The following is a 12,474-nucleotide window of genomic DNA, read 5'->3' on the forward strand; positions in this document are numbered from 1 at the left end:
TTTTCTTTCTAAATTTTCTATAAAAAGAGGATCACTTTGCAGAAGCCCTCTTCCTAACCCTTTGTTAGGCATTTTACATTATACCACAAGCTTCTTGAAATATTCACCAACTGGCCAACAGTGTATTTTTCCAATTTATAGTCTAAGTTCTTTAGCTTCAACTAAAGCAAACAGATCAGCAGGTCCTGTTAGTAATAAACCACAAAGTTGAAATTATTCTGGGTTTACAGGAGGGAGTTGGAGACAATGTTTTCAGGAGGTAAGGTGGGAAAGAGAAAAGGAGTTTTTGCTAAAGGTAGATACTTCACTGTTTCCAACAAGTCTCAGGTAATGAGACTGCATGGCATGCTTCAGCTTTAATAGCAATATATTTGCTCCTTGAGATTCACTTAACTAAACAGCATTATATTTTTAAAAATGAAACAGCTCTATTAATTTTTTAAATGGCTGGTCAACAAGCCTAGGATTTTCATTAACAAACAGATGAAGAGTCTGAAATTGTACTGTAATTGTTTTAATTTATGATAAACTGCACCCAATTAAAGTATATCTGGGAATTTATCCCAAATGTCATTCATATGACCACACATTGTCTATTATTAACATTTACAGCAAATAACTGCTTCTAGACTTTCAATTGAGCACATTACTAAAACATTTAAAATTTTTAGAATTCTAAAAATATCCTATGGTTCTGGGCATTACTCTGTATGGAAAATTTGATACATTCCTGGAGTGATGACAGCACGGTTTGAAGGCAGGGGTATAACATGATAGCCAAGATTTTCTGACCATTGCTTCCATCCAGCAAACTCTGCTCCACGAGTTATAACTTTACTACATTTCCTATTAAAATCCTCCTGCCCACAATACTATATTCAGTCAGGAGCATGCATGCAATCTAAGTAGTGACTGTGGATCATGCAAAGGTGGCCTCAGTCAACTTTCCAGGAGGTGCACTTTAACAGTTGATAACTTAGACAAGCTTAACAATTTCAGTTTTTGTGGTTAACTTTTACAATAACTAATACGAAGTAAATTGCCTCTTTACTTACTCTGTCCAAGCATTAATGGATCGAGATACATCCCTGTCCTCCACTGAGATGTTCCTGGACACTCCCCTTCTTCCTTCTTACAGTAATCAGCAATCCAGGAGGCTTTAGTCCTTTTACATTGCTCTATAATGCAGTATAGAGAATAATATTAACAAATTGAGAACTGGATTTGGATTTATGCTCATAGGCTTAGATACATCATGGTCTAACTTCATTGATTGCATGGTGGTTTTATGCACTGTGTAATATTAAACCATACAGATCAGAGGACGCAGATCTGATTCTCACGTTAACTTATCTGAGCTGGGGTCATCTCTTTCTAGTAGGCCCATTGAGGAAGGCCAATTCAAGGAATAGAGAACAAGTCTCTCCCCTAAGAACACAGAGGTAGTTTCAAAACAAAAAGCAAAACATTGCAGATGCTGCAAACTTGACAGTGAAACAGAAACAGAAAATGTTGGAAACAGCAGGTAAGTTAACATCTGTAGAGACTCTTCATCAGGACTCCTCATTCTTCAAGTCATCTTCCAATGGAGACAGTGGAACAGCAAGGGTACCCAATGCCATTATGAAAGTATGATAGTGATGCATTGAAGCAGATTTCACATTGTAAGTGTAAAAGTACCACATGCTATCATATTAGCAAACGAAGGAACCCACACATAGCTACTTTCACACAACTAACCAACAACCTCGTTGCCACTTCTCATATTTTCTCTCTCAAAATTAGCTATATAACCTATCCAAAATGACTATATTCTAACATCTTTGCCTGCTCTGTCTCACCGCTGAATGCCTCTGTCTCTCCATTTGGTCAATAATGCATGGTATTGCTGAACTAAAGTTTTCCTTCCCTGTTTTCGCAAGATGCAAATATGCCAACATGTATGCTCTGCCTCTCTATGCCTTCGCTGTGTCCAAAATAAAGGTTTATCACACCGTCTCCTACACTAGCTCATGTCTCTAGAAAGTTAACTTCTCATCTCATTCCATATTACCTTTCGCTTCCAATCTACAATTTTTTAAAATCCAAGCTTAATTTCAGCTAATTGCCATTTCCCAATTTGCCTCATGATCTTTCCTACCAATGTCATCCTTGGTGCCACTCTGCAATATAAACCTAGGTTACTCAGTTTAACAAGTGATTTTCTGTGTCATCCACTTTAGTATCTGGCCAATTACCTTATCCTTTCAGTATATCTTTACCATAGATTGTTATGGAGCAGTGGCTCTTGTGCTGTATATGGGCGAGCAGGAACTGCACATAGATCACAAAGCTGCAGCTGACAGAACTCTCCAGTAATTTTCAACACTGACTAAGGGCCCATCTGAAAGAATATGGATGATCCTCAAATTAAGAGCAATGAACATCTGCATTTTCATGAAATACTTGCACTAAGACCTTGCCTAGCCCAGTACTGTCAAAGGTTCTATACCCATCAGGACAGATGTGATATTGATGTCAAGTCGTTGTTTCGCCTGCAGGTCCAATTTAAGGCGTGTTGGATGTAGACGGCTGGCTGCCTGCTGCTGCCAGCTCAGAAAAGAAGTCCAAGGCTCAGCAAAAGGTTCCCAGCCTAGAAAGAGATAACATTGGGAAAATCAAAAACATATCTCAAGCAGTAATGGTACACGAATTTCACATATGCATACTGCTAAATGCTTCAACAGTTGATCTATTAGCTTAAGTGGTAAGGGTTAAAAACGGAATCAGGTTAACATCTTTGCAGACTCCTACTTCTGCCTGTCATTCCGACTCACATACCATGTTTGGGCATGGTCTATTAGTGCATGGTTGGGCTACTAGATATTGTATGGAAGGAAGATGGTTCATATACAGGGAAAGGAAAACTGATACAGGCATCCAGTTTTGCTTCTTTATGATATGGCATTGATGTGGCTATAGAAATGCCTACTGCATATAGATGCAAACAGAAAACTGCTCTCAGGTTAACCATACTTTAAGAATTATCATTTAAAGTGTACCTTTCATATCTGAAAGGACATCCCAAATGCTTAAAACCAAGTGCAATCAGTATTGCTGTATACATAAACGTAACAGTCAATTGGTGCCCAGTAAGGTCTCCAAAACAACATTGGAAATTCAGGTTCAGCTTTTTTTCGGCAATGTTGGTTCAGGGAAACTCACTTCAGTTGTCAAGCTTACTGGCCTTTATCTGTACAAATATTGGACAATTTTGCTGTGTAACATTTCTAAATGCAGCAACAGTTAGATTCAAAATTAAATGAGCCTCAGGATTGAAAAAGGAGCTTAAAACAAAGCAACAAATATTTCAGTTCCAAAAGTTAAAGTAAAATAAATTTCCATTGCTGAGATTCATATGAATAAAGAGCACTTGTGTACTTCTCCCCTTGCAACTCTCCCTCACACCCTCCACTCTCTCCTGAAGGACTGAAGTGGGCAGAGTTCCACTGGTGTCAGCAAAAATTTAGTTGGCCACTTAAGTGGCCAATCTACATATGAGTCTAGACAATGAGCACTGGCAGACTATTTAACTATAGCAAATCAGCCTGTACCAACTACTACACTTTCATGCAGGAGTCACTGGACAACCATGGGAATCAGAGCACTAAGCTCAACACTATTTTTGAAGCTTGCTAACTTAGCACAGACAGGGTTAAAGGTAGGGGCTTTTGATCTACACAGTTCAATTCCATACTAGTTTACTGCTGTCTGGAGAAAACAGGAAGTTTAACAGCACATAGCTGAAAGTTCCTAAGACTTAGCTCTGCCAATCTGTACCTAAACTCTGTATTTATATGCAACATGAAGAAATGAGTGTGTCATCCTGTATGAATATCTTAATAATTTGGACGAAGATTTAATAACGATGTGTGTCAAATACCCGATTGACCAAAAACATCAGGCAAACTTTGTACAGCTCATCTTAAACTGAAATTCTTCAAAATTAAGACCAAGTAACACTGTTAAGACCAAGATACTGTTGTATCTTTATAGTAAACGGGGTTTCAAATCTTTGGATTAAGCCGATTTCACTGCAATATTGTACCAAATGCCCAGCGCCACAGCAATATGGTCTGGCAATAGTACATTCTGAATACAGAAACCTTTTCTTTTTAAAAAAAAAATCAAGCAACACTACCACTCTGTTCTTTGTGCAGAGATTTGGCCCCTACTGAAAGACCTTGTTGTCTGTGTATAGACATTAAGTCTTTGGTGTTAGAAAATCCTATCCAGCAGTCTGTTAGCTAATATGCTACGTCAGCCAGAAAATCAAAAGGACGGGCACAAAACTTAGCATGTCCCATGCTCCACTGTATTGTGATTTAAATGATTCCAATGAACCCTGGGGTGCGGGGGTGGGGGTGGGGGGGGTGGGGGGTGCTAGGACAGTGTGGAGATTGACATTAAACAAAGCAGAAGCTCCCACAAAGCCAGAACAAGGCAGAAGGTTTTAAAATTTACAGCAATGGTCATGACATTTTCAAAACCTGATTAAAAATTTGTCTAATTTAATATGTTTCTAGCATTAGCCATGTAACTCTCCATAGTGAGCATTCAATTAAACAGTCAGCAATGCATATATTGACGACACCACACTAAAAAATCAAGGCAGCTATTTAACATTCTGACACGATTCGGGAAATTATACCCACTGGCGACCAACAGTACATTGTCAAAGCAACAACGAAGGGATTATTAAAGGGATAGATCCTCAACCCTAAAAAGCAGCTGGCGAAAATTAAAACTAAAAAAAGGTAGAAATTCACAACAAGTCAGACAGCATTAGACAGAGAGAAGACATGTGTTCCCAAGAACACTTGAGTTCCTGTGAAACAAAATTTTACCCAAAGGATTAAAGCACAAACAGATTTGCTGTGTATTTCCAGCATTTTCTGCTTTGCTTCAGATTTCCAGAATTTGCATGTTTTTCTCCCATCACAAGTGTTAAGCACAGGAGATGATGTGGCACATACCCCCACTTAAATTCTGAGTTAGTTTTTAGCCCCATCTAGTGGTTATTATAACTGTACAGATTTAAAAGATCTCCTGCGTTGTCCTGTTATGCATATATACATGCATTTTAATCTAGTGGACACTCGGGCACAACAATGCAAAGGCTTTCCCTTATGGATCATTTGTTCCAATGCATTGGGTTCAGTTTATTTGCAGTGTCTAAATTTTAGTTATAAAGCAGTCTTCTTCCCTCTTGCAAGTTTGAGTACTGTCAAGGTGTAATCTGTGAAAATGTAAACATTATACACTCCATTAACAAATGAAAGATTAGATTCAGTCCAAATTTGAGCTCTTCGAAAAATGAAGAGGGTTAATATAGAATAAATCCAGAGCTGGAAAGATAGAGCCCTACACATTCTCAAATTGGACATATCTGGAACTCTGTCCTATATTCCCCACACGTGTACCTTAAGCACGATTACTTTCTCCTGGCCTTATACCATTTGGAATATTTAGGATCTCACCTGACAACTCACGGTTGTAGTAATCTCCGGAAAAGGTAAAATTGGAGGAGCCTTCTGGGCTTGTTCCGACTCTCTGCAGGTAGTACAGTCCTAAAACACAGAAGAAAACCAATCATCCAACTGAAGTCCCTAAACGTGAAGGGGCCCGATTCACTGGGTAAAACTATGGACAGGTGTTCAAGAATACCTCAAGAGTTACTCCAGAATCTGTACTAACCAAAGTTAGTCTTGACTTCAAAATCCTCCTGAAATAATTTTCATGTCTTCGGCATGAATCATATTTCTGCTGTGTACCATAACAAAACTGGTGGAATATTGAGTATATACAGCTTAGGTTATGACAAGCCCATGACTGATTTTGCCCTTGGTCTAATTCCTTGTCTTTTTAAAAATTCATTCATAGGACGTGAGCATCGCTGCCAAAGCCAACATTTTTTTATTCGTTCATGGGATGAGGGCATCACTAGCTAGGCCAGCATTTATTGCCCATCCCTAATTGCCCATGAGAACTGAGTAGTTTGCTAGGCCATTAAGAGTCAACCACATTGTTGCAGGTCTGGAGTCATATGTAGGCCAGGCCAAGGAAGGATGGCAGATTTCCTTCCCTAAAGGATATTAGTGAACCAGATGGGTTTTTACAACAATTGACAATGATTTCCCGATCATCATTAGACTTGTTAATTCCAAATTTTTTATTGAATTCAAATTTCACCATCTGCCCTGGTGGGATTCAACCCTGGTCCTCAGAGCATTTCCCTGGATCTCTGGATTACTAGTCCAGTGATAATACAACTACCACCATTGCCTCCCCATTCATAACTGTCCTTGAGAAAGTGATCGTGGACCGCCTTTTGACCCACTGCAGTTCATGTGGTGAAGGTACACCTACAATGCTGTCTGGGAGGGAGTTTGAGGATTTTAACCCAGTGACAATGAAGGAGCAGCAATATATTTCCAAGTTAGGTTGGTATGTGCCTTGAAGGGGGAGTTGCAGGTGATTGTGTTCCCAGGTACCTGCAACCCTTGTTCTCCTAGGTGGTTGAGGTTGCAGGCTTGGAAGGTGCAGAAGAAGTCTTGGTGAACTGCTGCAGTGCATCCAGCAAATGGTATACATTGCTGTCATGGTGCACCAGCGGTGGGGGAAATGAATATTTAAGATGGTGGATGGAGAATCTATCCAAGCGGCTGGTTTGTCCCAAATGGTGTCGAGTTTCTGGAGTTTTGTTGGAACTGCACTCATCTCGGCAAGTGGGGAGTATTCAATCACACTCCTGACTTGTGTCTTGTAGATAGCGGAAAGGCGTTGGGGAGTTAGGAGGTGAGTTACGTGCTGCAGAACACCCAGCATCTGACTTGCTCTTGTAGCCACAGTACTTACATGGTTGTTCTAGTTATGTTTCTGGTTAATGGTTAACATACATTGCTGAAAGTGGGGGTATTTGATGATGGCAATGCCATTAAGTGTCTAGGGAAGGAGGTAGTTAAGACTTTTTTTTGTTGGAAATGGTCTTTGTCTGACACTTGTGTGGCATGAATGTTACTTGGCAATAATCAGCCCAAGCTTGCATATTGTCCAGGTCTTGCTGCATGTGAGCATGTACTGCTTCATTATCTGAGGAGTTGAGATTGGAACTGAACAACTGCAATCAACAGCGAACATCCCCACTTCTGACCTGATGCTGGAGGCAAAATCATTGATAAATCTGCTAAAGCTGGTTAGACCTAGGACATTGCCCTGAAGCTCCTACAGCAATGTCCTGGGCTGACATGACTGACCTCCAACAACCACAAGCATCTTCCTTTGTGCTAGGTATGACGACAGCCAGTGGAGAATTTTCCCCCTGATTTCCACTGACTTCAATTTTATTAAGGCCCATTGGTGCCACACTTTAAATGCTACCTTGATGAAAAAGGCAGTGCCTCTCACCTTACCTATGGAAATTAGTTCTTTTATCTATGTTTGGACTAAGGCTGCAATGAGTGGAACCCAAAGTGAGCATTGGTGAGCAGGTTATTAGTGAGGAAGTGACGCTTGATAACACTGTTCACGACCCCTTCCAACATTTTGCTGATGATCGGGAGTAGACTGGTGGGGGGGTTAGTTAGCTAGATTGGATTTGTCCTGTTTCTGTGGGTGGGGCATATCAGGGCAATTTTCCACTTTGTCGGATAGGTGTTATAGCTGTATTGGAACAGCTTGGTTAGAGATACGGCTAGCTCCGGACCACAGATCTTCAGCAGCACAGCTGAGATCTTGTTTGGGTCCAGATAGCCTTTGCTATATCCTGTGCACTCAGCTGATTCTTGATATCATGTGGAGTGCATCAAGTTGGCTAAAGACTGGCTTTTGCAGCCCACAGTGCTTCTCCCAAGTGGGACTGGAGTACAAGAGTACTAATTCATCTGCTGAGGGAGGGTGGTGGTGATCAGCAGGAGATTTCCTTGCCCATGTTTGATCTAAGGCCATCAGACCTCATGGGATCTGGTTTCAATGTTCAGGCTCCCAGGCCTACTCCCTCTTGGCTTTCTTGCACTGAGACGCCACTGCCACCTTTGGTGGGTTTGTCCTGCTGGTGGGATAGAACACATCCAGGGAAACTGATGAATGAATCTGGGGTGTTGGCTGAAAGACATGATTCTGCAAGTATGGCTATGTGAGGCTGTTGCTTAACTAGCCTGTGGGACAGCCCTCCCAATTTTGGAACAAGTTCTCAAATGCTGGTGAGGTGCGCTTTGCAGGGTTGATTTGGCTGAGTGTGCCTTTGTCATGTGTAGGCCAATGCCGCATTACCCATCAAGTTTTATTTTTATTATTGTTTACTGTAGAGGTTTAATACAACCGAATGGCTTGCTAGGCCAGCTGAGGGAGCAGTTAAGAGTCAACTACATACAGCTTTGGCCGGGTAAAGGCAGCAGAATTACTTCCCTGAAGGGCATTAGATGGGTTTTTTTTTTAAACAACAATCCAGTAGTTTCGTGGCAACTTTTACTGATGTTAGTTTTTTATTCCAAGCTTAATTAACTGAATTTAAATTCCCCAGTTTCCATGATGAGATGTGAACTCCTGTCTCTACATTACCAGTCCAGTAACATAATCGCTATGCTACGTTGGTTGGATCATGTGAGCCAAGTGAATGATGGCCGCATCACCAAAGACATGCTCTATGTCGAGCTTGCTATCAGCACAAGACCAACAAGTCGCCCATGTCCCATGTTTGCAAGGATGTCTGCAAATGAGACTCAAGTTGACTGGGATTGGAATTGATGCGTGAGAAGTCCTCGCTGCTGACTGGATTGCCTGGAGACAAGTAGTCAGGAAGGGTGTGGAAAAAACAAAGAGCAAAAGAAATGACAAGATGGTGGAAAAGAGAGCCCACTGGAAGGACAAAAGCACCAGCTGATCTTGGGCCAACGCTACTTATTTGTGCCAGCTACAGAAGGGACTGCCACTCGGGAATCGGCCTCAACAGCCACAACAGGTGATGTTCAATCCAGAATTGACATGCACCCCAGGCGCAGTCCATTGTCTCCCGAGACAGACGGATGCCATCACTACTGCTAGACTGAATGATATCTTTGCCCGCTTGGTCATTAAGGGAGCTGATGCTCAGTTTAAACTGGCTTGCCTAAGAAACCTACTTGAAAAGGTAAGTTCAGCAAGAGGTATATCACAATCCATGCAGTCATCAATCAGGCAGATACAGATGCTTTCAGCTTTCACCTCGATCCCAGAGATCAGCAATGCTGCGCCTGTTCCATGGCCATTGCTGCTGGATGCTGTTCCGTTTGCTGACACTGGTTCAGCATTCTTGAACAGCCAGGTGGCAGCCTGATTCAGTTGGCCTGCACAATTAGAAACAAAGCAGAAATAGTTATTAGGGCAAAAGACATTAGCAGCATTGTTACTGAAGAACTGGAGAATTTTACCATTTATTACAAACAGAATGTGTCAACTGCAAGGTTTTACTTTAATTACCACAGGGACACACTGGATAGTGACCAAGGGCATGAACCTCTGCTGATTTGGCCCTAACTGCTTCCTTACTGAAGTCAGTACAGCATAGTCTAGAGATCAAGCTTGAAATCTTCTGGTCTGTGGTACCAAATTCAGCCATTAGCATCTTCTTGATAAAGTGACAGAATGTCATATATATAATTTGCAATATAATGATATTAATTTTCACATTTCTCACTAGATTCTGATCTGAATGATCCAGAAATGAAGTAACATTTTTTTTTTTTTTTTACACACCAGGTGTCCACACATTCAATCTGAATAACAGTGTCACAAACTGGACTTCGTTAATGAAGCAGATTTTTTTTTCTTGTTTTGTACAAAGGGAAACTCACTATTTTCCCTCTTTTACAGTGTCCAATCAACACATCAAATATGGTCAACAGAGCAGTTATGAAAATTATAGCCAAGGCTTTGCCAGAGCTGCTTCAGGGCAACAGGCATAATAAAGGACAGGTGCTTGGTCTTTGCTTGGCACATTTCCAGTCTGATATGGACACTAGCATCACTGGCATTTGGGGCAAAACTGCACGTTGCTCGGATGGGGGGAAAGCTGTGGAGGGAAGCAGGAGAACGTTGGAGACATGAGAATAGATGATTATTCTTTTACTTGATTAATCTTTTGAAATGAGGGAGTATTTTTATAGAACTCCGCCCCCCCCCCCGCCCCCCAAAAAGGGATAAACAGGAGGTGGAGATTCCATGAAAGGGTAGGTTGTAGATGGGCTGTGAAAGGAATGGACAGAATAGCACTTTTGAATTCTATATTCTAAATTCTAATGCCCCAGGGCCCTACTGTAGTGCCCTGATCGATGCTCCAACACACTATGAAACCAGGCTATTCAACAAAGGTTCTGCGCTGGAAAAGGGAAATAGCCAAACAAGCCTAACACATTTTTCACTTAGATTTTTCAGTAATTTATTGCTTCTTTGAAATGGCTCAGACACACTGCAGAGTTGTTCACCTTCAACTCACATATTTCTGGAATTCTTAGCCTTAAAGGCAGAAACCCCTGATAAATGTCATTTAATAAACTATTCACTGTTACAGTGAGTGACAAAACCATTCCATTAGCTACGTTTTTACTTTCCACCTCTGACAAATTTCTTTTCAGGTCCATTTTCCTTCCAATAATAGTAGCACAACCAAGAATAGACTATCATGCATGAGAAACTAGCTTAAATGCTGTAGGGGGAATTATAAGATCATCTTAATGTATTTTCTACCTTTGCTTAGCAGCAATGCTCTGCGGCAATCTTCCAGACTGAACCCAAGGTCCTGGAGTCGATCCAGCTGCAATTCTATAAAAAAAGCAACAAAGTTGATGTATAATTAGAGTCAACAATCCCCGCATTCCACATTAGAGTCAAAGACAATTTAAACATTGTATTAACCATCTACATAATTCAAAGACCACACAGAAATCATCTCCACAGCAAAATTTCAATACTTCCCTCCTGTTAACATAATTGTGTGTGGGAATAAAGTGCAATGCTGCTACAATGGGTTACGTCAGTGTTTTTTCACTCAGTTCTAATTATTGTTAGCTGCCCTGAAATGCTGCAGCTTGATCGGTTTTAAATGAGAATGGTTGTTTTAAAACAGCAGAGTCCAGAATGGAATTTTGCTCCACTTTCAAACCTGAAGCTTTCCTGTTGCTAAACTGACTGAATTTGTATACTAGGGGAGGTAGTGGCATCGTGGTATTATCACTGGACTAGTACTCCAGGTAGCCAGTGTAATTCTCTGGGGACCTGGGTTCGATTCCCATTTGAAATTTGAATTCAATCAATACATTGGACTTAAAAGTCTGATGATTGTCGATTGTTGTAAAAACCAATCTGGTTCACTAATGTTCTTTAGGGAAGGAAATCTGCCATCCCTAACTGGTCTGGCCTACATGTGACTCCAGACTCTCAATAATGTGCTTGACTTTTAAATGGCCTAGCAAGCCATTCAGTTCTCAAGGGCAATTAGGGATGGGCAATAAATGCTGGCCCAGCTGGTGATGCCCACATCGCATGAACGAATAAAAAAAAAACGGGACAAAATCCACTCGTTTTGGCATGCGTTCAAGCACTAAGACACTCTGGAATTCCTCAATTGCAGAAGTTTATGCCAGACACCTGTATGAGCAGGGCATTCTTTCATGAGACATTCATGAAATCTTATGAATTAGAACGTAATTACTTGATGAGATAGCTGAGCTATCTTTTCACCATGGGTTTAAGTCCAGTCCAGAATGAAAAATTGCCCTGAATTAATGACTTTAGGCAATTTAAATCCAGTTTCTAATACATTAAGTTCACAAAACAAAGCATTTGTTACAACTCAATGTTAACTGGCAATCTCATTCTGAAAGAAATAGAAAAATGACTGATATGAAAAATAGATATCTTACATTGGTGAAGCAAATACTCAACTGTGCCACTGATGTGGTGTAATGGGAGTTTAATCTGTGAAATACATCGTGAACATTAGGAAAACTAGAAAAAAAAGGAGTTATTTTTTTCTCGGCATCAAAGTTCTGATCAACCTGAGTTTGCTGTTGAACTCAAATTCAGTCAATACTTTTATCTACATGATCTGATTTGGTTCTTATTCCCTATTGGATTTATTAGTAACTATCTTATAGTTATGACCCCTAGTTTCGAACACCACCCCCCAAGTAGAAACATTTTCTCTACATCCATGCTGTTAAGTCCTTTCATTATCTTAAAGATCTCAATCAGGTCACCCGTCAACTGTCTCTTTATTCAGAGAGAAGAGCCTTAGTCTGTTCAGCCTTTCCTGTTAAGTACATCCTCTCAGTTCTGATATTGTCCTTGTGAATCGTTTTGCCCCTTCTCCAATGTCTCCATATTTATTTTAAAAATGAAGGCCAGAACAGTGCACATTATTCAAGTGTAGCCTAACTAAGGTTTGATAAAAGTTTAACC

At 40.6% G+C, this 12,474-nt stretch overlaps 1 protein-coding gene across 1 annotated transcript in view; it reads right to left on the minus strand.

The window, feature by feature from the left end:
• Nucleotides 1-12,474, minus strand: part of vps13d (vacuolar protein sorting 13 homolog D) — a 280,943-nt gene that overhangs the window by 140,468 nt on the left and 128,001 nt on the right. Inside the window, exons 34-38 of the mRNA XM_078558176.1 lie at nt 10,762-10,836; nt 9,159-9,362; nt 5,520-5,609; nt 2,492-2,632; nt 1,056-1,178 (exon numbers count right to left, since the gene is read on the minus strand). Of these exons, the coding sequence (XP_078414302.1) occupies nt 1,056-1,178; nt 2,492-2,632; nt 5,520-5,609; nt 9,159-9,362; nt 10,762-10,836 (633 nt within the window). The remainder of the gene's footprint in view (nt 1-1,055; nt 1,179-2,491; nt 2,633-5,519; nt 5,610-9,158; nt 9,363-10,761; nt 10,837-12,474) is intronic.

Source organism: Cetorhinus maximus, chromosome 15 (assembly GCF_964194155.1).
Source record: "Cetorhinus maximus chromosome 15, sCetMax3.hap1.1, whole genome shotgun sequence".
Taxonomy (NCBI): Eukaryota; Metazoa; Chordata; class Chondrichthyes; order Lamniformes; family Cetorhinidae; genus Cetorhinus; species Cetorhinus maximus.